The sequence below is a fragment of the Erythrolamprus reginae genome, chromosome 2 (genome assembly GCF_031021105.1).
Source record: "Erythrolamprus reginae isolate rEryReg1 chromosome 2, rEryReg1.hap1, whole genome shotgun sequence".
Taxonomy (NCBI): Eukaryota; Metazoa; Chordata; class Lepidosauria; order Squamata; family Dipsadidae; genus Erythrolamprus; species Erythrolamprus reginae.
The window spans coordinates 209487338-209514648 of record NC_091951.1 but is presented as its reverse complement, the minus strand read 5'-3'; the positions used below and the strand labels follow the sequence as shown (position 1 = coordinate 209514648).

The 27311-nt window shown below is 42.0% G+C and overlaps 1 protein-coding gene across 2 annotated transcripts; it reads left to right on the top strand.

Annotated features, from left to right (window-relative positions):
- LOC139161880 (breast cancer anti-estrogen resistance protein 3 homolog) lies at positions 1-27242 on the top strand. Of its 2 annotated transcripts, none has more exons than XM_070741571.1 (10): positions 1-105; positions 7422-7550; positions 13794-14218; positions 14589-14686; positions 16928-17490; positions 18851-18966; positions 20734-20905; positions 21207-21318; positions 23254-23445; positions 26469-27242. In XM_070741571.1, the coding sequence occupies exons 2-10, from the start codon at positions 7443-7445 to the stop codon at positions 26618-26620; spliced, it is 1938 nt and encodes a 645-aa protein (XP_070597672.1). In that variant the 5' UTR covers positions 1-105; positions 7422-7442; the 3' UTR covers positions 26621-27242. The 2 variants fall into 2 exon arrangements, with proteins under 2 accessions (XP_070597672.1, XP_070597671.1); XM_070741570.1 differs by lacking the exon at positions 1-105 and adding an exon at positions 122-555.
- Positions 27243-27311: the final 69 nt, after the last annotated feature.

Sequence of the window (27311 nt, the reverse complement as noted above, 5' to 3'; positions counted from 1 at the left end):
GAGTCACGGCGGCTACTCCTCCTCCCTCGAGGGCTGTACCTTCCCTCTTCCAGGTTTTCTCCACACGAGGCGTGCGCAGCGCCGCCAGAAACTTCAAATCGGCGGGTGAGTGGCAGCAGCCACGCTTGAGGCGGGGTCGGTACAGATAGCCGAGGAATGCGAGAATAAGCGGGGAAGGGCGGGGATCCTGACTGGTGGAGAGCCGCGCGGGAGGAGGGCGGGGGGCGAGGAGGCAGGCAGGTTCCGCCCCAGCTGCGTGGCGGGTCGCCCCTCTAGGTAGCCGCGCGGAGCTCGGTGACCTCTGGCTGCATCTGGGCTTAGTGTGGAGCGGAGGGTCAGGGTTTGCTTTCCCCCCCCCCCGGGGATGAACGGCGGCGTGAGTTCGAAAGACGCGTGGGAGGGCCCTCCAACCTCAGTCCTGCCTCTCCTGGCGGGGCGGGCGGGGTTTTTTTTCCCCTTCGGGCGCACCTTTTCCGCCGCCTTCTCTCGACGGTTGCCTGAATGTCTTCTCTTTCGACATAATTTCCACATTTCCTACCAACTCGGCGGCAAAAGGTACAGTACGTGCCCAGTTGATATTCCTTAGGTGCAAGGAGGTCTTATTCACCTGAAACCTGCGTTTTCGGAATGGTTATCGAGGGTTTAGACTTGAGAAAGGCACGTCTCCTCCCTTGAGTAAGGCAGAGGACTCTCACACCTGCTAGCCCTATTACGGGGCCTTACCTCTGCGCCCCTTCCCCTTTTTTGAAACATTGGCTGCGTTTCTTGGCATTCTGTCGGATGCAGCTGTGTCCTTCCTCTTTCCGCATCTAGGTAGATCGGAGAAGGAGAATTACTGTTTTTTACACGTTCTATTTAAGTGTGCTTTTATTGTTGTAACATGTTAGTAATCCAGAGAGGAATTGTGTACAAGTAAATGAGAAGTAAGCTATTCTTTGTTAGTGAAGCTAGTATGGATGGGTGGAATGTGTAAAATATTCTTAGTCTGAGTGATTATAGTCAGAGAAACTATCAGATCTAAATATGACATAAATCAATCTGGAAAAAGGTTTGTTGAGCAACATTCAATCACAAAATGTAATAAAGACATTTTAGAGCCAGTTTGGGCTGGTGGTTAAGGCACCCGCTAAAAATCAGGCTAGACTGTGAATTCTAGGTTTACCTTATCCATGAAAGCCAGCTGGGTGACCTTAGGCCAACCAATCTTTCACAGCCTAACCCACCTCATAGGGTTATTGGGTGGAAAGTAGAAGGAAGGAGTATTAGCTATGTTCACTGGCTTATTTGTTAATATAATAAAAGTAGGATATGGGAGGTGCATTTTCAGATATTGGAGTGGGGCTTTTTAATCATTATGTTTGTGAGATAATAATAATAATAATAATAATAATAATAATAATAATAATAATAATAATAATAATTTATTAGATTTGTATGCCACACCTCTCCACAGACTGTTCTTTCCCCATCTAGGTTTAACATCAATTTAACATAGTTATTCTGAAGATAAAATGTGGAGATTTGAAAAGAAACAGGGACTTTTTGTATTATAATAAATGAAATTTATACTTATAAATATATTTGAATGTGTAGAAGTCGGTATAAGTTTTGGGATTTGGAAATTGGTGCATACAAAGTTATGCAAAAGAGTTTGAAGGCGCAAGTTGTCCTTCTCCCTTTCTTCATCTTTGGCTGAGCTCTCCTGTCTGTGAGACCATGTTTGATTGAGTTCTTTCATGTATTAACAGTCCATGCCTTCCCCACAATCTCAATAATCTTGGGCATGTATAGCTGAATTTTTGTCTGATCTCAATTGTAACCTCTGGGCAAGTTTTGATTTTACAGTGGCACCTTCTTTCTAGTTTGAATGAATGACGTTGTGGTCTGAATACAGAAGCTAGAAGCAAATTCTGGGAAGGCTACCTCACTAGTCAGTTGGAAGATGATTCAACTTAGTGAAATGACAGAGAGTGTGTGGAAACTTCACCAAATCACGGCAGTGCCTTGATTTAACTCTGGAGGAACTGAGTTCATCACAAAGCTGGGAAGTGTCTTTTCTTATGTTCCCACAGATTAATCAGATGAGAGCAGAGGTGGGTTGCTGCCGGTTTAGACCGGTTTTATAGAACCGGTAATGGGAAATTCCCCCTGCTCACCAAACCGGCAGTGATGGCTGGCTGGACATGCCCCCAAACCGGTCCCCTGGTTTGAAATCTGTCCACTGGATTTTTATATACATAAAAATAACACTCTGCGCATGAAATCTGTCCACGAGCCACATTTACATAAAAATAACACTGCACATGCGCAAAGCCTCCTGTGCATGTGCAGACCAGTTTAACTCAGGAGTGATGGATTAGCATAGTGTGTACACACATACAAAATGTGCACTTCCAGCGCGACCCTGAACCAGAAGAGAAGGTAAGTAGAACCATGCCAAGTTTAGAAAATGCCCTAGTAACCTTTGATGGACCACTAACTATGTACCATATATTATGATCACCATTTTATGAATCACTGTGTGTGGACATTCTGCCCCTTTCTCAAACTGATTAAAATTAGACTAATAACTGATCATGCCAGATAAAAGTTATTGCATGCCTTGACAAAATGACTAAATTAGTGGACCAGTGAAAGGCTGTGAGAGTTTGACTTCAGTAGGACCTTTGATGAAGTACAGGTAATCCTTGAGTTACGGCTACAAGTGAGCCCAAAATTTCTGTTGCTGAGACATTTGTTAAGTGAATTTTGCCCCATTTTTATGACCTGCTTTGCCACTGTTTTTAAGTGAATCATTGTTGTTAGTAATATGGTTAAGTGAATCAGCAGGACAGCTTACCTGCAGAATTTGTGGGTGCTTCATCACTGGATGCTTTCAACAAGAGATTGGAAAGTCATTTGTTGAGAATGTTATAGGAAGTTGTACCTCCAAAGTCCCTTCTACCTCTGTTATTCTATTCTGTAAAATTGGTCTGTAAGAATGAAAGGGGACAGAAATTGCGAAAGACCAAGTAAGAATATACATTACATTCAGCTATGCTCAAACTTAGTTATAAAGTCCCAATTTATTTCTGCATTAGATTTTGATCCTGACTTTTTTTTATAGGAACACAAGGTGACTTCTATGGTGGTCTCCATTTTATCTCTGTCACCAACATATCTCTGAGGGGTAGAATGGGCTGAAAGAGTACAGTGGTCCCAAAGCTATCAAGTGCATTTCTGTGGTTGAGAATGAACTTTAACTTGAGTGTTTTCAGGGGCAAGATGAAAATGTTCATTGAGAAAGGAGTCTGGAAAAAGTAAGGGTGATAGCATCAGTTTGATGTTCTGTGAAGCAGTTCCAAATATTAGGAGCACCAAGAGTGGAAGAGTCAAGTCTTTTATGAGGTGGGTAGAAGTTTGTTGATGGATGTGATTGCAGAGCAAAAAATTCCAAAGTAGACACATAGCTACAATTGACCAATACAGTATATGGATTGTTTTCTTTGCCTTTAGGCAATAAATCTTTTTTGTATCAAACACTTTTGAGAATGAGGGAGTCAAATCCTCAGTTAGACCCAATTTTATTTTAAAAAATCCCTCCTCTCCAGATTGCTGTTTCATGATGGAGAGAAACACACACAAACATCCAGTTGGCCTACTCTTCAAAATTCAACTGAAGGTGCTAGGTTAGAAGAGAAACTCACTGTTTCCAGAGTAAATTGTTCCAGTTATATATTTTAGCAAAATAACTATTTTAAGGATAGGATCTCCTGCTTGGGCTGGGTGTTGGACTAGAAGACCTGCAACGTGTCTTCCGATTCAGTTATTGTGTATTCTGTAAGTTCTTCTCGGGAAAAGATAAATAGGACGTGAAAGTGTGTATGCATTTGTCATCTACCCCTAAATGGTGCTGCTTCTAAGGGTTGAGCTCATTTTAATCCTCTAATATATCTTTTCTACATATTTGTTGATTTTGCTCTTATGTTGAGAAAAATGTTCAAACCTGGGGAAGAGAGGCATATAAAGCATTTCCTCTCTATTGTGTAGCTCATCTGGTTCTCTCTGTTAGTTCCGGCTGGTAGAGCTATTAGAGTAACTATCAAATAGCTTGGGACAAACATAATTAGTTCTGCATTGGTGAGGTAGATCTCTTTGTGTGAGTTTGGAATAATAAAATGGATTTGTTAAAGTTATACCTACTTGTTAGTGATAAATTCCGTGAAATCTCTCTTCTGGATGAGAACAAGTTTTAGGAAGATTGAAAGCATGAATATTGTCTCCTACTTTTAAACTTGTTGAACAAAACAAGTGAATTGGAGAAAACAATCAAGTAATCACAATACAACCCATCCAGCATTTTCTCAGACAAGCTGAATTCAGATTGGTTGGACCACTTTTGCAGAACTGATTAAATGGAAAGACCTAATCCAGAATATTTTTCACGAATTGATATTGCAGCCAAATTATTCCCCTAGATTGTCTCTATTGCAAGCTTTCTGCATTTTTCTTAGTTTTCTTTCTTCCTTTCCAAGTGGATCAAATGGTGTATCTTTAAAGGCATTTTTAAAAAATGCTAAGCTCTTTTGGAGTTTGGATAGTTCAAAAAATCCTGTCTCCCCTACCCCATCACTTATTTGGCAGAAGCACATACTGGATTAGAGGTTGATAGTGTTGGCCCCCAAATGGTAAATGTTTCTGAAATACAATACTAAGGGATATTATTATTGTTGTTGTTGTTGTTGTTGTTGTTGTTATTATTATTATTATTTATTAGATGTGTATGCTGCCCTTCTCCACAGGATAGTTCTGGAGCTGGTTTCCCCCCCCCCTACAAGAATATAAGCATCTGTTTGTTTTATTTTTTAATAGTTTACCCATCCCCTGTAGGAAGTAGCCTTTTTTCTGAATTCAATTTGTGTTCTCTAAGCAAATACTTAAATTTAATTGTTGGATTTCTGTGGACTTTTGAACCTGCTGGGAGAATTATAGAATGTTGTCCTCTGGTGTAAGTTCTTTTTTCCACCTGAACTCAGGAAAAATATATTTCTCTCAACTCAAACAGAAGCTAACTTTGTACCAGGTTGGTTATCCATGAGATAGTAATACAGTGGTACCTCTACCTAAGAACTCCTCTACTTAAGAACTTTTCTAGATAAGAAATGAGTGTTCAAGATTTTTTTGCCTCTTCTTGAAAACCATTTTCTACTTAAGAACCCAAGCCTGGAAAAATTTCCCGGGAAATTTGAGAGCGGCACAAAGGCCCGGACAGTTTCCTGCCATTCCCCCTTTAATCTCGGCCACCTTGGGCTTTTCTGGGCTGCCAGAGAAGCCTTTTGGTGGCGCTTAAGGAGGCTTTGGCAGTCCAGAATGAACAAAGCATTTTGTTTTCTCTGGGCTCTTGGGGAGGGAATAAACCTCTGCCAGCGCCCAGAGAAAAGAAACGCTCCCTTTGCTCTGGGCAGCCCAGAGTGAACGGAGCACTTTCCTTTCTCTGGGTGCTTGGAGAGGGAATAAACCACTTTGCTGTTGTCACTCCCTCGCGCTGCCTCCCATACACCCGGCATGAGGTTGTGAAAGGCAAAAGGGGGCGCTTCGCCCCGGCCAGATCAACTTGACTTCAGCCAAACCGAGGAGTCACCACAGTGAAGGAAAGGCACTGGCTACAAAGCGGGGAACTGGCTACAAAGCAAATAAGCGAGAGGAGAGGGGAGCCCTTCAGCATCGGAAGGAAGAGGAGGCAGGTAGCGGCAGCAGCTGCCGCCTTTCAGTCAAAGGAGCAAGAGGTTCCCCCTTCTCGCCCACCTGGGTTTCTTTCTCTGGTGCAGTGTATGGGAGGCAGCCTCGCGCTGGGTGTATTTTTTAAGTTCTTTTAGTCATATTAATTGGAATTTTGAGATGTATACTGTTATGTACTTTTGATATGTAGTGAGCTGCCCTGAGTCCTCTGAGAGGGGTGGCATACAAATCAAATCAAATCAAATAAAAAAATAAATGGGAGTTGCGTGCTCCTCCTCGCCGCCTCAGAGTCCCTCTTTCTTTTAAGCCTTAAAGTTTTGGAATTTTTTTATTCCCCTCACCTTACCTTCTTCCTTCGGCAGCAACTGTCCTCCTCCTCCTTTTCTTCTCCTCCTCCCACCCAAATTCTGAGTTTTTATTTCTTTCCTAATGGGTTTGCACGCATTATTTGCTTTTACATTGATTCCTATGGAAAAAATTGCTTCTACTTACAAACTTTTCTACTTAATAACCTGGTCACGGAACGAATTAAGTTCTTAAGTAGAGATACTACTCTACCTCTTTCCTTGGAGTAATACTTTTCAGTTTTTTTCATTTGTTATTTTTGAAATGGAGGTTTCGTCTTTGTGTGCAGAAAGCAAATTTAAGAGGAAATCCAATTTATCTTTCGATGTTGCTGAAAATAGCTGTATCAGTAGCTAGCTAGAATGTTCTGGCAACCAGATATGTTTGGAAAACTCTTTTTAAAAATTCCTTTAGATTGCTTTGATGGCTTAGCTTTTGATAGAACTACTTTATTTTTTAGAACAGCACTGAAAAATTATCTCCGAAGACAGGACAGTCAAGACAAAAAATCTTGGCTGGCTTGTTTGGAAAGGAGAATTTGTAGCATATTAGTATTCATGTATGTAAAAATTGCAATTTGGAAACTGAAGTTTTATTTTCCATGTCTTTCCCCCACTGATAGTTAATTTTGTCCTAGGTGACACTATTAACCTTTCATGCAGGGTAAGCTCTGTTGTGGCAATCCAGGAACCCACTTCTATAAACTCCACACAATTGAGCACACAATTTCATGATCCATACTTTCAGAGGTCAATTATTATGAGGTCATATTTGTCCACAATTAGTCATTTTGCATTCTTATTATGTCCTTGAGTGAGTCATGATGAACTTGGGAAGAGCAGAAGCACGTCTTCATATTAAATTGTGCAAATATCTCCCCAATCTTGGTATTTTTCACTGAAAATTCTGGGACTGGTGATCCTGAGGTATCTGCGAGGCACAGATTGGGAAAAGTTGCTCCAGATCCTTTCTGACTTTTTAAAATGGATACTGCCTCTAAAAGTATTTGAAATGCCTTATTTATACTTGCAGCATTTATAGTTTTCTTTGCTGAGGAGAACATTCCTTCTGCTATTTTTTACTTTGATAATAATCCCTTGGAGTTGAACAGGCCATTTAGTGAATTTCATGACTGCGCAGAAATTTAAGCCCCGTTTCTTCAAACCATGTTGGCTTCAACTAAGTCAAACTACATGAGCAGCTGTTTCCAGGGATCAGTCCTGTTTGTGTCATGTGACTGCTTAATCATGCTTTGCCTGTCCAAGGAAAATTGGGATATATAAGAATTCCTTTCTGCCTTTTTTGAGATTGTTGGGAATATAGCCAGTGATGTTTATAAGCTCTCTTGGTTTTTCTAGGAGATTTAATTCTTGAAGAACATGGAATTGGCGAATGAGAGACTAAGAAAGGAGCTGGAGGAGGAGTTGAAGTTTGGTACTGAACAATTGTGCAGCCATGCATGGTACCATGGTTGTCTGCCACGGAAGGTAAGCCAGCAAAAATCTATTACTTGGTTAGCTACCATAGTAGCTTATGCAGTCAGTGAAAAACAGTATACTGTAGTAGCAAAATGTAATTATAGAGGCAAAGGGCAAATTGAGACAAATCAACCTTTTCAAAAGAAGGGGCCAAATTATCAGTTTTGGAGCATGGCAAGAAAAAGGAAATCCAAGGGCTTACATAGAAACATAGAAACATAGAAGTCTGACGGCAGAAAAAGACCTCATGGTCCATCTAGTCTGCCCTTATACTATTTTCTGTATTTTATCTTAGGATGGATATATGTTTATCCCAGGCATGTTTAAATTCAGTTACTGTGGATTTATCTACCACATCTGCTGGAAGTTTGTTCCAAGGATCTACTACTCTTTCAGTAAAATAATATTTTCTCATGTTGCTTTTGATCTTTCCCCCAACTAACTTCAGATTGTGTCCCCTTGTTCTTGTGTTCACTTTCCTATTAAAAACACTTCCCTCCTGGACCTTATTTAACCCTTTAATATATTTAAATGTTTCGATCATGTCCCCCCTTTTCCTTCTGTCCTCCAGACTATACAGATTGAGTTCATGAAGTCTTTCCTGATACGTTTTATGCTTAAGACCTTCCACCATTCTTGTAGCCCGTCTTTGGACCTGTTCAATTTTGTCAATATCTTTTTGTAGGTGAGGTCTCCAGAACTGAACACAGTATTCCAAATGTGGTCTCACCATCATTCTATATAGTGGGATCATAATCTCCCTCTTCCTGCTTGTTATACCTCTAGCTATGCAGCCAAGCATCCTACTTGCTTTCCCTACCGCCTGACTGCACTGTTCACCCATTTTGAGACTGTCAGAAATCACTACCCCTAAATCCTTTTCTTTTGAAGTATTTGCCAACACTGAACTGCCAATACAATACTCAGATTGAGGATTCCTTTTCCCCAAGTGCATTATTTTACATTTGCAAACATTAAACTGCAGTTTCCATTGCTTAGACCATTTATCTAGTAAAGCTAAATCATTTACCATATTACAGACGCCTCCAGGAATATCAACCCTATTGCACACTTTAGAGTCATCGGCAAATAGGCAAACCTTCCCTACCAAACCTTCCCATATGTCACTCACAAATATATTAAAAAGAATAGGACCCAGAACAGATCCTTGTGGCACACCGCTTGTAACCTGACTCTGCTCAGAATACTCGCCATTAACAATAACTCTCTGATGTCTACGCTTCAGCCAGCTGCAAATCCATTGAACTATCCAGGGATTAAGTCCAATCTTCACTAATTTATCTATCAGCTCTTTATGTGGAACCGTATCAAAGGCTTTGCTGAAGTCCAGGTAGGCAATATCCACGGCACCACCTTCATCCAACACCTTTGTGACATAGTCAAAGAAATCAATGAGATTAGTCTGACATGATTTGCCTTCAGTAAAGCCATGCTGATTTGGGTCTAATACGTTATTGTTTTTTAGGTGCTGATTTATCCTCTTTTTGAGTAGAGTCTCCATCATTTTAACTACAACTGATGTCAAGCTAACTGGCCTGTAGTTACCAGCTTCTTCTCTACTGCCCTTCTTGTGAATAGGCACAACACTGGCCATTCTCCAATCCTCAGGAACTTCTCCTGTTAACAAGGATTGGTTAAACAAATCAGTCAGGGGGGTAGCAATGACAGATCTGAGTTCTTTACGAACTCTGGGGTGGATGCCATCTGGACCCATTGCCTTATTTATCTTTAATCGTTCAAGTTCTTCTAAGACATCGGCTTCTAAGATCACTGGAGCTGAATCCGTACAGCTGGAAGCAATATCCCTTTTATATTGTGGCTCCTGGGTGGTGACATTTATTGCATTTGTTTCAATTCTGTTCTTAGAAATATCACCCTTATTCCCAGGGATATCTGCATAAATTATTTTCTGCCTTTTTTTGTCAGTTTAGTCATAAATAATTTCATCACATTTTAGTGTAATTTAACTCTGCTTAAGGCTTCTCGCTTTTTACCCATTTCCAGAACAAATATTTATTTCCAAGATTGCTCTGTATCAAAGTAGTCTTAATGGTTCCTTCTGTTGTTTGACTACTTCTTTTTCTCTTAATTTATGTTATATAATATCTTTTTGTCAACCTTATTTTTTACAACATCCTTTTAGATACTTTTTTCCCCAACCCCTGACTTTTTCACTTGATCATTCTACCAAGCTTCCTTCCTTCCTTCCTTCCTTCCTTCCTTCCTTCCTTCCTTCCTTCCTTCCTTCCTTTGTTCGATTTCTATGCTTCTCTTCTTCTGAGACTTAGGGCATCTTAGTAATATAAACATATAGAAATCAAAAATCCCCAAGCAGATTCATACTTCATACATTCATTCATTGGGTGGGGCAAGATATTAAAATTTCAGTGGCCCCATGCCTGCCGGCAGAGGTGGGTCTTTAAAACTTTATGAAAGTCATGGGAGCAGGGAAGACAAATTTCAGTAATCTGAAATTGATCCATGTAATCTTGTAAATGGCAGAATTCTGCTAGAAGCATCTGATTGAGTGATAATAATGTAAGTACTATCATAGTAATGATAGTACTTGTAGAGACTTTGCCACATAATGAGGAACTGTCTTTAGTAAGATTGACATAACAATCATTTCCCTGTTATCTGACTTTGAGTAAAGGTGTTTTTAGTAGGGAATGGCCAGTAAGAAGTTAACATTCTCGTCCTTCATAGAAAAGGTAGTTTTCAGAATGAAGTATCGAGATAGAATTATTTTAAAGAAGGAATGAAGATTGGGCAGTTATGATAGATATATTTTGTTCTCATGGCTACTAACCAAATAAAAACATTTACTGTAGTTATAGACCAACATTTCCTACCCATGTGACATGAGTTTGTTCTCATAGTTTAGTTTTTTCAGCAGTAATAGTTAATGTTTAACCATAAAGAATTAACATACATCTCTCTCTCTATGGAGGGGAAGAGAAGAAACACTTGAGGGAAAACAGCATTTGGATGGAGGGTGGATGGATAGTGTAAAAGGAAGGACAGGATCAAATTTGATTAGGAGGTTGCTAGTGAAGGGGAAAACAATTGGAGTGGTTGCTTGGAAACAGTGTTTTCGCTAAGGGAAACATTGTTTTTTCCCTTTAAAGTGCATTTAGTTTGTTCTCTCAATCATTAGACACCAAAACTATATTTTCTTGCATATTAACTGTTCATTTGGGACAGATTCCTGTATAACATATAACAGTGGGGTCTCCTTATTCAGAATTTTCTGTCGTAATGCCAAATGAGAAATAATTTCCTGGTTTATCCAGGGACGATAGATGCAATCACGAAAGCAACTGTCAGCTTCTAGCCAGGAAAAGGTTACTCCTGCACCAGGAAGTCAATCTTGCTCGTTTTCCTTAGCATCTAACTCTTAGAAAACAGGGATTAGGAGTGAAATATAGCCAAGGGAAAGGAATGGAGGCATCAGATTGGGATTATAGAGGACACAGAGCTGTAACATCATTAGCAGTATGTATGTATGTATGTATGTATGTATGTATGTATGTATGTATGTATGTATTCCTCAACAGAATATAATACTTCCATATAAAGGCTATCATTGAAGCCTAATTTCTTATGGGCCCCATCACCATTATGCTTAGTTATAAGGTTTTTCTATCATAATATTATAATAACATTTTCCTGAATGAAAATAGGAGGAAACAGGGATTTCCTGGATTTTGGAACCTGAAAAACAATGAGAAGGATCAGTGCCAGACAAAACAAGTGTGAATAATCACTATAATATGAAGAACAGCCCTTAGATTGCTGAACATATCTGGCTTAGAAAAGTTAGGTTTCCCATGAAACCAAGAACAAGAATGAGGTGTTGACTAATATAATTCAGATCTTCCAAATACAGTGGTACCTCTACGTAAGAATGCCTCTACTTAAGAACTTTTCTAGATAAGAACCGGGTATTCAAGATTTTTTTGCCTCTTCTTAAGAACCATTTTCTACTTAAGAACCTGAACCTGAAAAAATTTCCCAGTAAATTTAAAAGCAGCATGAAGGCTTGGCCAGTTTCCTGCCATTCCCCCTTTAATCCTGGCCATCTCGGGCTTTTCTGGGCTGCCAGAGGAGCCTTTCGGTGGTGCTTAAGGAGCCTTTGGCAGTCCAGAGTGAACAAAGCATTTTCCTTTCTCTAGGCACTTGGAGAGGGAATAAACCTCTGCCAGCGCCCAGAGAAAAGAAACACTCCCTTCGCTCTGGGCAGTGACTGTCCTCCTCCTCTTCTTCCTCCTCCTCCTCCCACCCAAATTCTGAACTTTTATTTCTTTCCTAATGGGTTTGCACACATTATTTGCTTTTACATTGATGGCTATGGAAAAAATTGCTTCTACTTACCAACATTTCTACTTAAGAACCTGTTCACAGAACAAATTAAGTTCTTAAGTAGAGGTATCACTGTAGATAGGAGAGAATGTTATTTTTCCAGGCTGGTTTTAAAAAAATTCTTGTAGAAAGCTAGTGTTTTTGGGGTTCATAATAACAACAATAATGAAGAAGCTAAAGCAGACAGGCACCTTCCACATAATACCCCAGATTTAACAATTGTCGATAAGAGAGACAAAAAGCTCTTGCATGGTAGCTATTGCAGTACTTGGAGACTGAAGAACAGAAGAGAAAGAATGGAGAAAACACAACATACAAATACCTGCAACTAGAGGTAGAATGACTGAGACAGAAAAAAACAAAGATGGTACCAATACTTGGGAAGGATTCAGCAGATGGGCAACATGCCAAATCCAGTCTAAACATCTGGCAGGCTGCAAACAACCATAAATAATAGGCAGTAACAGGCACTTTAGATGCAATTCCAAAACTTCTGGAATTACCACTTGAATAGCAATAGCATTGACAAAATCACCATCTGTCAATTGCAAATGGCAACTTTACTTGAGCAGCTTACATTCTGTGATGACACTTTTTAATATTAATAGCAACGTTTGCCTATTCAAGTCCTTGAGAAAAACTCAGTTGGTGGATAAAAATGCCAAAAGCCATCCAAACATTTGGTTGACTATCAGCGACAATAGCACCAAACCTATTTATTTATTTATTTATTTATTATTTATTTATTGGACTTGCATGCCGCCCATCTCTGAGGACTTGGGATGGCTCACAACATATAAAAAAATCCACCAAAAAACAATAAATGAAACATCTGAAATCCAATTAATATAATCTGCTTTATATCTGCTTGACACAACGAGTCTGGGGATTTTCTCAAATTAGGAATAGGACAGAGTTTGTCCCCTTTTACTTATACAGAAGAAAATATCTTCATTAAACCAGTTGTTCCTATCATAGCAACAGAAATTACTCCTGACCCAGAAGGAAGAATAGACTACCTGTCAGACATTCTGTGATGGGTCAGGCCAATGCTCACTGGTGCTCTTCAAATGTCTCCTTGTCTTGTTCATGTATTTTACCATACTGAGATTGTTCTAATACTCTGTTTTGTTGGCTCTCTCCTTAAACCAGTGTTTCTCAATTATTTTATGTTATGCCCCCCCCCCTCCCGGAAGAAGTAAATATTTTGTGCCCCCCCCCAACTCTCCGCTGGGATGATTGTTTGCAATATTCAGCACGTTTTCACTGAAAAAACTCAAGCGGCTTATCAGTGTGATTGGTGTGTAATGTGTTTAAGTGATGCCTTAATTTATTTGACTTCATGCTGTCCTCTGCCAACATTTTTAGACACAGTAAACATAGTGGTCTTTCCTCGTCTCCCACTGTAATCACAGTGAAGCCAAGAGTTACATGCGCTTTGTCATATTTCCTTGTCTTAGCTTTTGGGAGACTTACGTTTGTCTCATTATCTCCATCTTTCTCCTCCTTTCTTTTCATTCCTGTTAAATCTTTTTCCATGTTCTCTCTTAAGGGTTTGTTACATGCACTTCATATCTCCTACTCTGTGCTATGTGCTAGTTTTATGGAGTCTACGGAGAGGGGCGGCATACAAATCCAATAAATTATTATTATTATTATTATTATTATTATTATTATTATTATTATTATTATTATTTGGTGCAAAAAAAACCCTACTCCCAGTGCCAAAAAAAGCACATTCCCTGGGGTCACATGCCCCCTGGCATCACTCCATGCCCCCCCGCCCAGGGGCCCCCACCCCACTATTTGAGAAACACTCTCTTAAACAGAGACCTTCCTCCAATCTCTACCTCTCTTTCTCTCTCTCAGGAGGCAGAATCCATGTTGCAGAATGATGGGGAATTCTTGATCCGCGATTCACGCTCTAGCCTGGGTGATTATGTCTTGTCATGCCACTGGGGAGGACAGGCCCTGCACTTCAAGATAATTCGTGTGGTACTCCGTCCCCGAAAGGGCTATTCTCGCACGCTTTTCCAATTTGAACAGGAACAGTTTGACAATGTACCTGCCCTGGTGTGCTTTTATGTGGGCAACCGGAAGGTCATCTCAGATGTTTCAGGAGCTGTGGTGTCTCAGCCAGTGAACAGGAGTGTACCACTTCGCTATCTGAAGGAGCATTTCAGTAATACTGGCCAGCCTCCTGGCTCATCGAAGGAGGAAGAAGCACCTCTTCGACGGTTCAGCTTCCGTTCTGTTACTGCTGGAGAACAAACACGAGATGGAAACTTGCTCCGGTGGGGAACCTTGTTCCATGGTGAAACTGTTAGACGGGTTGGTGGTGGACCTTGGCAGTGTGGCAGAGAATATGATATGGTACTCCTACATTGTGCTTTTAAATAGATCCACTTAGTAGTTGGTGGGCACACTTGAGGCACTCTTGTAAATATGGCCAATTCTCTGAATCTTGCTCATATTTATAGAGAGGGATCTTTCTCACAGTCTGTGCCTCAAAATGTGGAAAGCCTTACCAGTGAAAGAATGTCTGGTGGTCTTGATTATGGAAGTCCCCAATGTCAATGAGCTTTCCCGGATGTTTTTGGGAAATGGGGTTTGTGGGGAAGAATGGATTATTTAGTTCTGTATCTTGGTTTTTCCCTCTCTCAGAACAAAAGATCGAAGTGGAAGTGACCCCAGTAGCCTAGATCAGCTGGGCCAGAGACCTTCATTGCATGGTGCCCAATCAGACAGCAACCTATTGACTGGTGGGTATATGGAAGACTCCATATGGGCAGGTTGGCAATAAAGCAACTTCAGTCTACAAATAGTGTAAGGAATATGATTCATCTACTGCTTTATCTGCAATGCAATGCAATTTCTCCAAGCCCCCCTAAATGGAAGGAAAAATTCTTCAGCTTTCCAGGATTATCCAACTCATCCTATATTTCCCCCAATATCAGTTTAAGTCGTGCAGGAAAGCAGTGGATTGAGCAATATAGTTGGCTGGGAGTCAAATAAAAGGTACATATGTTGGTACGGTTAAACTTCTGTACGATGTAGAAGGTAAAACATAGAATGTGATTCCTTCTGAAAATATTTAATTGCCATCTAATGAAAAACTTGTTTCTAGTTAAGGACAAAATCTGAAAAACTGAGCAGTTTGACTTAGTGCTTTGTGTAAAAGTGTGAAAAAATAATAAAACATGTTGTGACACATCACAGTGAAACCCTGTTCTTTCATGCATTCTGACATCAGTCACCTTTAAAGTGATGTATATTTTACAAGAAAGCATTTAATGTCTCCTGATGTTTGCAGGTGTTGGCTAGATTGTGATATGCCAAAATGTATCATATTTTCCATCTGAGGCTATACCATGAATTTTGCATTTGTTAACAAACTCGGCATGATACCAGAACTAATAGCTTGATGGTTTATATGACATCAGAGCCCACAGAAGTCTGTCAGGATATAATTAAAGCTATGGCTCTTCCTCAATTTATGCTTGGCCTTGTACACCATGTGTTTTCCTTGGATGACTGCTGGGCCTTAAGGCTCTGCTAGGATCCATGGCCTCTAACACTGGGTAGTTTTGTTTGGTGACATTGAATGGCAGCAACTGCAGGCTATAGTTGCTAGTCAGTTTTGATAATTGCTGCCTGCCTATGTTTCCAGTGGTAAACAGTTCCATTGAACAAATCTTGATGGTGCTGGGACCTACATTGCAGCAACAACATCTTGAATATGTGTCTTTGCTTGATTAGAGAAATTAACTTGAGGTAATCAAATGTTTTACAAGTGTCTTCTTTATTAGTTCACCTACCCTAATCAGTGATCAATGTGGTTAATAAATTTTTAGATGAAAATCTGCACCATCCTCATTTAGTTGATGAGATAGGCTACATATACATTTTAAAGATTAGTCGGTACATCTGAAGTGTCCCATATATGATATCTGGCATCATAACACCATAACATCTTGTTTTTAATTCAGTGATCCCTCGATTTTCGCGATCTCGTTCTTCGCGAAACGCTATATCGTGATTTTTCCCACCCGATGACGTCACTCTCTTCCTTCCTTTCTCATCTTTCTCTCTCTCTCTCTTTCTCTATCTTGCTTCTTCCTCTCTCACACTCTCTTCCTCCCTCTCTCATCTCTTTCTTTCCTTCTCTCTCTTTCTCTATCTCTCCCCCTCTTGCTGGCGGGCGGCGGGCGGATCAGCGAGGAGCCGGGGTTTCCCCTTTGCGTGGGCGGCGGGGAAACCCGGATCTTCGTCTGCTCGCTCCTGCTGCGGCCGCCCAGCAGCTGATCTGCTCGGCGGCAGCAGCGAGGAGCCGAATCGGGCTTTCCCCTTTGCGTGGGTGGCGGGGAAACCCCGATCTTCGTCTGCTCGCTGCTGCTGCAGGCAGGCAGGCGGCGGACAAGCGGCGGGCGGACAAGCGAGGCGGCGGACAAGCGGCGGGCGGACAAGCGGTGGGCGGACAAGCGGTGGGCAGGCAGCGGACAAGCGGCGGGTGGACAAGCGGCGGGCGGGCAGGCAGGCGGCGGACAAGCGGCGGACAAGCGGCGGGCGGACAAGCGGCGGGCGGACAAGCAGCGGGCGGACATGCGGCGGGCGCGGCAGCAGCGAGGAGCCAAAGATCGGGGTTTCCCCTTTGCGTGGGCGGCGGGGAAACCCCGATCTTCGGCTCCTTGCTGTTGCGGCGCTGCCGAGCAGATCAGCTGCTGGGCGGCGGAAGGAACCTTCCCTGGGTCTTCCCAGGTGCGGAAGTAAAAACACCATCTGCGCATGCGCAGCCATGGAAAAAGGGCGCGCATGCGCAGATGGTGTTTTTACTTCCGCACCACTATATTGCGAAAAATCGAGTATCGCGAGGGATCACTGTACTGAAATTCCCAGCATTTGATTTAATAGAGATTCAATATAATAAACGTATTCAGATAGATGTTCACTTTTTGCAGGGAATATTTATATGTTAATCAACCCGTTCCTCCTCCTGCCCACAGGAAGCCCAGAAACATCACCTGGAGACCAGGACCGAACCCAACCCCCTCCTTTGTCCCCTGCCTTCCGCACAGGCAGTGACCCTGTCCTACGGCCAACTCCCGCAGCATCTCACCTGCTGGAAGGTTTGGGGCTGAGTTGTTCAGAAGGGCGGCTTCATTCCAAGGCTCCCCCAAAGCCTCTGAGGGTCCCTTCTATGCTGATGAGTGACTACTGTGAACTGGTTCCTAGGGTTCCTCTGGGGCCCCGAAGCCATGTGGAGCGCCTGCAGACTGAAGAGAGGTGGCGTGGCCGGGCTCACATGACAGAGACTGCTTTTGGGTTCCTGGACTCTGTTGAAGCTCCTTTTCCTTCTCCCCAGTCAGAGGAGATGGAAGTGGAACCAGGGTTTGAGCGTCCACTGCTAGAGGCCACTTCCTCCTTCCAGCTTCAGTACTTTAACTCGTTGCTTTTGACCCCTAACAACAAACCCCTGGACCCCGGCACACTCAAACATCTCAAGGACATTTTTGCTGCTCATGATTGCCACACAACAGCCCTTCATATTTTAAAAATGGATTGCCAGGTGAGGGCCACAGAAGGCAATTATTTATATAATATTTTGGTGACTTTGAGTTGTCTCCTTTACCATGGACATTAATTCATATTTAACAAGATGGTTGGTTTTGTATTTTGACCTGAGCTAGGACTTGAACTCTGGTCTCGGCTATATGACCTGCTTGACTATTATAGGAAAGTTTCCCTTTCTCATGTTAGAGAGCTAATTCTTAGGCATTTGGTGCAGGAGTTCTGAGTCTAATGCAACCTGAGCTTCTTGCTAAGTGAATTTGGACTACTGCCACCTCCTAGTTTTATGGATGCTCATGGGCTGATGTGGAAGAGTCATGGGCCTCCTTGTCCAGGAGAAAATGCTCACTCTGGGCCACAGAGGACTTGCTTAGATTCTGACAGGCTACGTGGGCCTTTTGCAAGGGAGCTTAAAGAGTTGTTTTATGGTTCGTGTAAGCCAAGATTTAAACTCTGCTTTGCTAAGAAACACTAGATTTGCTAAGAAACACTCCAGAACTCACATATTGCCCACATTGAAGGGTTTTCTAAAAGCATGTTTGTGCTTTCCTCATCCTAATTAGCAAAACCATAATAAATGAAAGAGGTGGTAATTTACAGGCTGGAATACAGCAGCCTGAATAACAGAAGTGGAAGGCTTTTAGTCCAACCCCAACACTAAATAATAATGATATTGATACAAGCAATCTTTAGAGCTAAGATGAGATTTACCTTTTCAAAAAATATTAATTGGCTCAGCAGAAAGTTTTTAATCCATAGTTTCACTCTAGCTTCTTCAGCACCCTTATTTATTTGTAATTTGTGTTTAGTTCTTCCAGATTTAGTTTACAAAAGTGAATCTAATCTAAAACGGGGAACCTCTCAGGAAAGGATTTGAAAAGAAGTCATCTGAGTACATTTAATTGAAATTTTAATGGGGATAATGATGTAAGCAGTATTGTGTAGGAGCAGAGTAGCAAGGAAAACAAATTCCTTTTTTGTTTTTTTAAAAAGTGGCTTTTATTGTGTAGCCTTGTTCCTTTTTTTTGAGCATTGAAATAAGAATTGGGTTACAGATCTTTCCAGCTTGGAATAGTTAAAAGTAATTTCCTCAAATGTTTCCTCCTCTCCCCCCTGCCCTTGCCTGCTGCCTGGTTCTGACATGTTGAAAAGAATATGATGGGAATTTGGGGCTTTCTACGTCAGCCGAATCTCGGAGCCCTTTGGCTCTCCAGCTAAAATGACCTGCTGTTGTAGAAAGTATAATTGATTTAGCTCACAAGAAAAATTCCCCTCAAGGATGAAATGGAGATGATATAAGAAGCAACTGTTGGCTTGAACGCAAACTTCTTGTGAAATACACTGTATCTCTCCTACAGGCATTGAGGATCATTGGAGTATCAAAAGAGCAGCAACGGGCCATGGGGGTGAGCTCGGGTCTGGAGCTTATAACTCTGCCTCAAGGGCATCAGTTTCGGAAGGACTTGCTGGAAAGGTACTGACTAAAATTCTGTGGGGCTGGCAGGCATCGGAGAAGAAGTTATGAAATGGTGCTGTGTATATATCTGTGTGTGTTCTCCAGAATGTGCGTGCTTGTCTCTTGAGGATGTATAGTAGGTGCCAATTCACTAAGGATGAATGCGTAATTACAGGTAGTCCTCAATTCATGGAGAGGTACAGTGTCTCCGTGGCTTAAAAGATACTGGAGAAGGTTTGTGGCTCTGGCAGTTTAAGTCCTACCACCACATGATGGAATGAGATCCTGTCACTTTCCTCAGCTCTTGCCAATCTACTGTTTGAAAATGTAGACGCAACTAGATAAATAGGTATCACTTTGGTGGGGAGGGAACAGCACCCCATGTTTCACTGCACTTTCTGCACTATGATGTGATGTCATGCTGGCCACATATCTGTGGAAACGTCTTCAGACAGCGCTGGCCTAAACTGGATTTCTTCAAGGGTCGGATCAGCATTGTAGTCGTCTGGGCTGGAAGGGGGAGATGGGACAGGTGCCTTCTGCAGTACCTTGCTGGCCAAATGGAGTGTGCCCCCCCCGTATCTCATTTTGGCTGGCAGAGTGTTACAGGAGGCCCCCTAGGCTGAAAATAGGGTGTGGAGGAGGCTGCATGCAGCCCCCTGCACCATTTTGGCTGCAAGTAAGCACTTGCTGTAATTTAATTATGGCTTACTGTAATTGCTTTGGTTTTATTTTAATTTACTTAGTCACTGTTTTTAAATTTTGTATTACAAATGTTTAGAACCTTGTTGCAAAAACACATGGTGGTTCTTCTGAAGATTTATTTTTTCTGGGAGAGCAGGGAATGCCCTGAAGACAAAGAAAGGTTCGGTCATTCTCAAGAGGCCGCTTCATACTTGACTGCTGACTGTGCTTCGGTGGCCCTTCTCCCCCAATGGCCACATTCCCTGCATAGTATCTAGACCAGCCTGGAGCTGGCAAATACAAACCCTTTAGACATAAGCAAAATGAGGGAGATGCAAGTGGCTCTGCCTATTTATTATTTATTTATTTATTTTATTTTTATTTATTTTGCCAAGTACGAATTGGTAGTATATACCAATTTATATACCTGATACTAAGTAACAGAGAAACATTAGGACGGGACAGAAGGCACGCCGGTGCACTTATTCTCTTCAGCCACTCCCTAGCCTGCAAGTGTTCAGTACTGGATCGTTCTCATGGCGAAAGCTAGCTAGTCCTTCCAAGGCCCAATTTGAGAACATATTTGCTGGAATTATGAGTGTTTGATAAACAGGTTTTTCCAATCAAATCTATTTAACACTGTGTACAAAGAAAGGCCCAAGTAGTGCATTATTCTTCATTTTATTTATTCAATCAAATTTATAGCCCGCCCTTCTCCAAGTGGACTCAGGGCAGTGTACAACAATAAAAAAATATAATAAAAATATGATTTTAAAACCCAAGTATTAACCATTCATACACCATTCATTCAGTGCCACTGGCCAGAGCAGAGTTATTTTGCAGCAAAGCATCTCAGGATCCTGCATTGTGGATTGAGAAGAGAGAAAATCTCCAGTTCAGATCTTGTATGTTGGCTTGACATGGAAATGTTGGTCTGGGCCGCCACCTGGATTCTGGTCTTGTCAATAAAGCAGAAAGTCGGAATCCTGTTATCGCTTTTGAGTGAGACTCTTCCCAGATGGAAGTGACAAAATATGCTAGAATATATTTGAGAGATGCAGCAGCACAGCCATTTCTTGTGCTTTCTTTTTCCATCCTCAGGCACCATCTTATAGCCCTGGGCATTGCTGTGGACATCCTGGGCTGTACAGGGTCAGTGGCTGAACGGGGCGCCACCCTCCACAAGATCATCCAGCTAGCCGTGGAGCTGTGGAGGCCAGTTGGGGACCTCTTTGGCCTCTCTGCTGTGATGAAAGCTCTTCAGCTGCCACAGGTGAGGGGGTGGCTGGCCTTAAGGTCCTAAGATGTACCACGCATATATGGAAAAGTAAAGCTTGAATTCAGATGCTTGATTAGAAACAGCTCACCTAACAAAGCTAGCTCTGGTTTCAGCCACATGTTGCTATTAGAAGGAAGGGTGGAATGCATTTAATCTATTGAAATGTAAACATTTATGTCCCTTTCTTTATTAAAGTAGAGCTTAAATACTTGGCCAAGCCAGTCATTCCACCCTAAATCCCAAAGGCTGGGCAAGCAGCTATATTTATACTTCTCTCTTGTTTTTGAATCTGCAGATCACCCGGCTGGAGCAAACATGGAGGCATCTGCGCCAGAGCCACACCGCAAGCGCCATCGTCTATGAGAAGGAGCTCAAGCCTCTCTTGGGGAATCTGAACAGGGCTGAAGGTAGGGCCTTGCAATCATTCCGGCCAACTCCAATCATTACAACTGTGTAGAGCTTCTGGTGCATTGCTCTGTTTTCATGTGCAGCTCAGGAATCAGCAACCTTTTGAAGCACCATCCTGTGCACCATGGACATAATTTTATTTAGGGCTGAGATATAGGAACTGTTGGGAAGTTAGTTTAGATTTCTACTGCTCTGTGATATATCACCATATAGAAACCCTCCCTTAGACTGTAAATATTTTTATGAGCTAAATATATTAAATATTTATTGAACCACTTTTAAAATAGTTGTATCCTTATTTGCATTCATTTGAAATTATATGCATGCATCCGTTCCCATTCCAGAAAATTTAAAACAAAAAAATATTAGCAGAGTTGTAGTTAGTGTTTTTTCTTCCTGAACTCTGGGTCCTGCTTTGCGAGTTTCTGTTTAAATTTAAAGAAGATATTTATTACAACACTCAAAGTTTGGTCTTTTTTTATGTTGTGATCTTGCAGTCACTGCTAAGAATGCCTTGAATAGAAATGTAAGTTTATTGCGCCAGGGATAGCCCTAAAATGCAATTTAAGTAGGCTTTTTAATTATTTTATTTTATTAATCTATGTGTTGCCTACTTTATTTAGTGGCGACTCTGAGTGGTTTGAGTTTTTGTTGAGTTTTCTTTGGAATATTTTAATTGCCACAAAAGTGGGAAGTCAGAATAGCTCTAGTGTATCTGAACAATCATATACATTTGTTCCAGAGTGGGCAGATTTTTAGGTAAATTATAGTGCCACTGTTTATATATTCCTATTAATTGAAATTCCTTCCTACCGGGGTGCCAAGTTTGATATTTTTCATAGACTCAAAGATTTGGAAGAAACTGTAGAGCCCAAGCAATCCTCAGATTAGAATTTACTAGATATCTCTCATATAGATAATTATCTAGGCTCCATTTGAAGACCTCTGGAGCAAAGGAGAACTTACCACTTCACATGAGAGCTTGTTCTTCTGGCTGACAGCTTTCACAGAGTCAGGATGTTCCTCCTGATGTTTGCCCAGAATTTCCTTCCTTTCTGTTTAAATCTAATTGCCGTTTGTTTAGGGTGCATTCATGTAATGGACCAGCATTTGAAAGGCTGCCCATCATGAGCTGACAGTACATGAATGCACTCCTCTGAGCCGGATTGTTTTCCAAACTCTCTGACTCCCAATCTAGTAAGCAGCCAAAGGTTGGTGAGATCTGCATCAGTCAGACTTCTCTATAGGGATTAGCATCTAAACAAATACAAGGACATCCTTTGGGAAATATCCAGGCCACCCAGGGTTTCCTTAGGTGATAGGTGGCTATGTAAAATTTGATTATTATTATTAATAATAAAATATGCTTTAAACTGAATTAAAATCACACTTTCTCAGCTTATAGACTTTCCCCTAAAATGTTTACAGATAGTTTTCATTTAGTGACCACAATTGAGGCTGATAACTCAGTTGTTAAAACCAAAGTGGCTGCTAAGTGAAACAAAAACTATATTTGATTTTATTTCACTCTTTATTTATTTATTTGTTTGTTTGTTTGTTTGTTTATTTGATTTCTATGCCACCCTTCTCGAAGTGACTGCGAGGGTCATAAATGTGAGGAGTACTTGTAAAGCCAGTTTGGTTTAGTGGTCAAGGCAGCAGGCTAGAAAGAGGAAGTTCAAGTCCTGCCCCAGCCCTGAAAGCCAGTTGGGTGACTAGGCCAGTTACTTTCTCTCAGCCCAACCCACCTCACAGGGTTGTTATTGTGGGGAAAATAGGAGGAGGAAGGTGTGTTGGATACATTCGTTGCCTGGAGTTATTTGTAAAAATAATAAATGCGGGATACATTACTGCTGTAATTGTGAAGTGTGGTTAAATAAGGACTACCTGTAATTCCGTCTGTGATCTAAAAGGCTCTTGTCTGCGGCCTACAGGGAATTCTGTCTTCTCCCCCAAGGAGGTAGCGGTTCCTCATATCCTGCCTCTTCTCAGTCTCATGGAAGGAGAGCAACTGTGGGACGACAGTGAGGAGACGTGTGATGTCCTCCTGCGGATGCTCGAAGCAGCTCGCTTTGTTGCCACCAACACTGATGCTTATCACATCAGGGCCGAGGCCACACTTCAAGGTACGGCTGCTCTTGGCTGTGATAGCTGGGCTTTCTCTGTGTACCTTGGTGGTTCAGATTGTTCGGTTCAGATTGGATAGTGAGCATCCATTCCCTTTCCCAGGCGCCCTCTTACATGGAATACATGTGCATGAATAGCAGCCCAGAAGAAAGCTGTGAGGGCACCGTTGTGGTGGACTGCACTGGAATAGGCAGGCTCTCAGCTGCAGCAGCTGACTGAGAGAGTTTGGGCTAGCCTCTCAGTCCAGTCTATCTTGCAAGGTTGTTGTGGGGAGAAAATGAATGTCAGAGTGCCAGTGATGGCGAACCTTTTTCCCCTCAGGTGCAAAAGAGCATGCATGCGTGCTATTGTGTGTGAGTGCCCACGCCCATAATCCAATGCCTAGGGAGGGCGAAAACAGCTTCTTCAGCCCCCCGGAGGCCCTCTGGAGGATGGAAACAGCTTGTTTCCCAAATTCTGGTAGGTTCAGGTTTTGCCTTCCCCAGGCTCCAAAGGCTTCCCTGGAGCTGGGGGAGGGTAAAATGCCCCCCATCCCCTGGAGGGTCTCTGGAAGCCAAAATCGCCCTCCCAGAGCCTCTGCATGAGCCAAAAATCAGCTGGCTGGCACACACATGCTGAACTAGGGACAAAGCTTGCATGCCAGCAGATATGGCTTCAGGTGCCACCAGTGGCAACCGTGCCATAGGTTCGCCATCACTGTCCTATGCATTCTGACTTGAGCTGCTAAATAAAAGTTGGGATGAGTTCTAACCAGGGAAAAGTCCACCCTTTATAAGCTATTTTGGTGATGGAAATATGATCCAGCAATGGTTTACTAACAGCTAGTCTTGGCTAGCCTGTGTTGCACACCAGCTCTAAAAGCAGCAAGGCAAGCACGACTTGTACCAGCTGAACCTCTGCACAAGTGGCTCAAAATGTCTGCTTTAATTCTATCCTGCTCCTACCACACTGGGTAGGTTGGTTAATCGGTTGCGGATGGATGCCTCAAAGGACGTTTTGCCCCTTAAGCATTGCAAAGAACTTTAGCTGAGAACTTCATGGATGATATCCAGTGGCTTACATACGCTTTTATTTTCCCAACTCTGTTGCCAAAGTTGCAAATTCCACTGTAGTTTTAAGAACATAAAATGCTTGGCATGCTGTATGTGTTAATGATTTATTAGAAGTGTGCAGCAGTCAGATCCCAGAGTGGGCATTCTTGCTGTACCGGTTGGCTGCTCCATAAAAGACACAAGCTTTTTCCTGGGTTTGTAGCAGGCGTGGGTTCTAACTTACCTCGCTGTCAGTTTGCTTCCTCCCACGCTGCATGGGTGTGCCTTGTGGGTGCATGTATGCAGTGCCAAAACAAATCAATAAATATTTTTTTAAAAGATGAAAAAAAGATGGCGACCGCATGCATAGTGCCGGAAACCCGGCTTCTGTACATGCTCAGGAAAAAAAATTCAAAAAAAGATGGTGCACGCCCACAGACCAGCACTAATCAAACCAGTTCCATGACATCATTGTGACGTCACCAGCAGGTTGCTACCGGTTTGGGTGAACCAGTCAGAAACGGGTGGAACCGACCTCTGGTTTGCAGGATAGTGCCGTGGCTTAGGAAAATGCCTCATTGGGTTCAGGTGGTGGCACAGTCACATCCTGTCACACCTCCTTAATTGGACATGTTTACTTGAGCCGGAACAGCTGCAGTACAAATACCAAGAAAGGTGTGATCTTCTAAAGCTACTGACAGGTGCGGCAACTGTGGTCATTCCAGAAAGGAAGCACTTTTGCTTAGTTCATATCAGAATACTCCACACCTTTCTGAGTCACTTTTCAATCTTTGCTAAGCAAAACTAGTGGTTCAAGTAAAGGCTTTCTAAGAGTTTCCACCTTAAAACAGTGCATCCTTATGGCAGTCCCACGACATAGCAAGCCATAAATTAGGTTGTATGGCTGGCCAGATGTAAACTTTAAAAAAACCCAAATCTCAAATAAGAACATACACCCTCCAACTCTTGATTAGAATCTCATGAGATGGTTGATTTTAACTTTGCAGTTGCTTTATTATTAAAAATGGGGCATCTAGTGCAGTGGAGGGATTCAAACTTTTTTTACAACCAGTTCCCTGGGCATGGCTTGGTGGGTGTGGCAGGGAAAGATATTGTAAAATCTCCATTCCCACCCTACTCCAGAGGAAGGTTACTGCAAAATCCCCATTTCCTCCTGATCAGCTGGGACACGGGAGGCAGACAATAGATGGGGGTGGGCCAGTCAGAGGTGGTATTTACCGGTTCTCTGAACTGCTCAAAATTTCTACCGGTTCTCCAGAACTGGTCAGCACCTGCGTAATCCCACCTCTGGAGTGTCATGATATCTGTGGGTACCACATTCCTAATTTCTTAAATTAAGTCAAGTCATTTTATAGTTCATCTTGGTGTTTAAACCCAGGCTTTGTGTGATGGTCATTATATTATTTTGGAGTAAAGAATTATGTTACACAGATAGTTCTCAAATTACAATTGGTCACTTAATAACCAAAGTTAAAAAGGGCCTGAAAAGTTAATTTATAATCTGTTCTCAAAGTTACAACTTCCCCACCACCTCCAAAGTTATGTGATCACATTTCAGGTACTTGGCAACTGCTTGGCTTAGTGGATGTATTGGATTTGGACTTACAATCCCTGATTCGCTTTACAACTATTCTGACCTATTTAATGACTGTCATAAAATTGAGTCCGGTCATGTGGTGACTAGACTTATAACCACCGCAACCCAAGACCAAAATTCTGGGCTCAGTTGTTACAAAACAAGGACTGCCTGTACCCTGGTTATATCCTTTTTGTTCTGACCTTCTCTTATGGGAGGTTCAGTCTTATGCCGAATCTAGTACGTGTGGCTTAGCAGGTCTTCCCATTTCCCAGTGATAGATGACACCTCATAAGACAGTTAGCTAATAATAGGATGGGCACTCTGCGTAGTACTGAGTGATGTTTCTGAATTCAGCTCACGTTTCCTTTTTATCTCCTTTTTCTCCACTCAGGATTCCAGAGCACTCCAGAACTCCTGGAAGTATTTCAGACAGAGTTCTCCCTTCGGCTATTCTGGGGCAGCAAAGGAGCGCAGGTGGAACGGGGTGAACGATACAAGAAATTTGAGCGGATCTTGACTGTGCTCTCTCAGAAACTAGAGTGAACTCATGGGAGAAGTATTCCCCCCCCCCCCCCACTCTACCAGGCCAGCTGGAATGCAAGGCAAGGGTGGCAAAGATGATTAGTGAGCAGTGAAGAGGAGGGTCACCCAGTGTCAGGCTAAGAGGTTGACTGGGCTGAAATTTGAAGGCCTTCCAAGGAATGAATGAGCAGGAGGAATTCCTCTGTGGTGGACATTCCTTCTAGATCAACAGGACTGGGGCTATAGAAAGAAGCAATCTGGAAACATTTTTAACCTAGGCAAAGGAGCCAGCCTACAATAAAGAAAGTAGTGGATGGTTTTTAATTGGTATGTGCTATGAAAATGACTTTGTTCTCTGCCTATTCTTGCCCGATTTAGAAATTTCACAGCATTGGTTTACAAACCCCCAAGACCAGAAAAAAACAGCTTCCAGGATTGTTATTTGCATCCAAAAGTTTAAATGCACTCATATCCAAGTTAGAGCAGTCCAAGAATCTACCCTGAATAGAAAAGCAGCCTTCCTCAGTTGGAATACTTTTCATGTTTTTGTAGTTATGATTCTATTATGCAGAATTGAATTCTGCAGTTTGTATTTTTTCCTTTTTAAAGTGTGATTCATGTATTACATGGAAAGGAACTTGCATCAGTCTTTCCTTAATTTTTCTTCAACTTGAATGGTACTTGTGAAAAATACTTTTATTGATAGAGATTG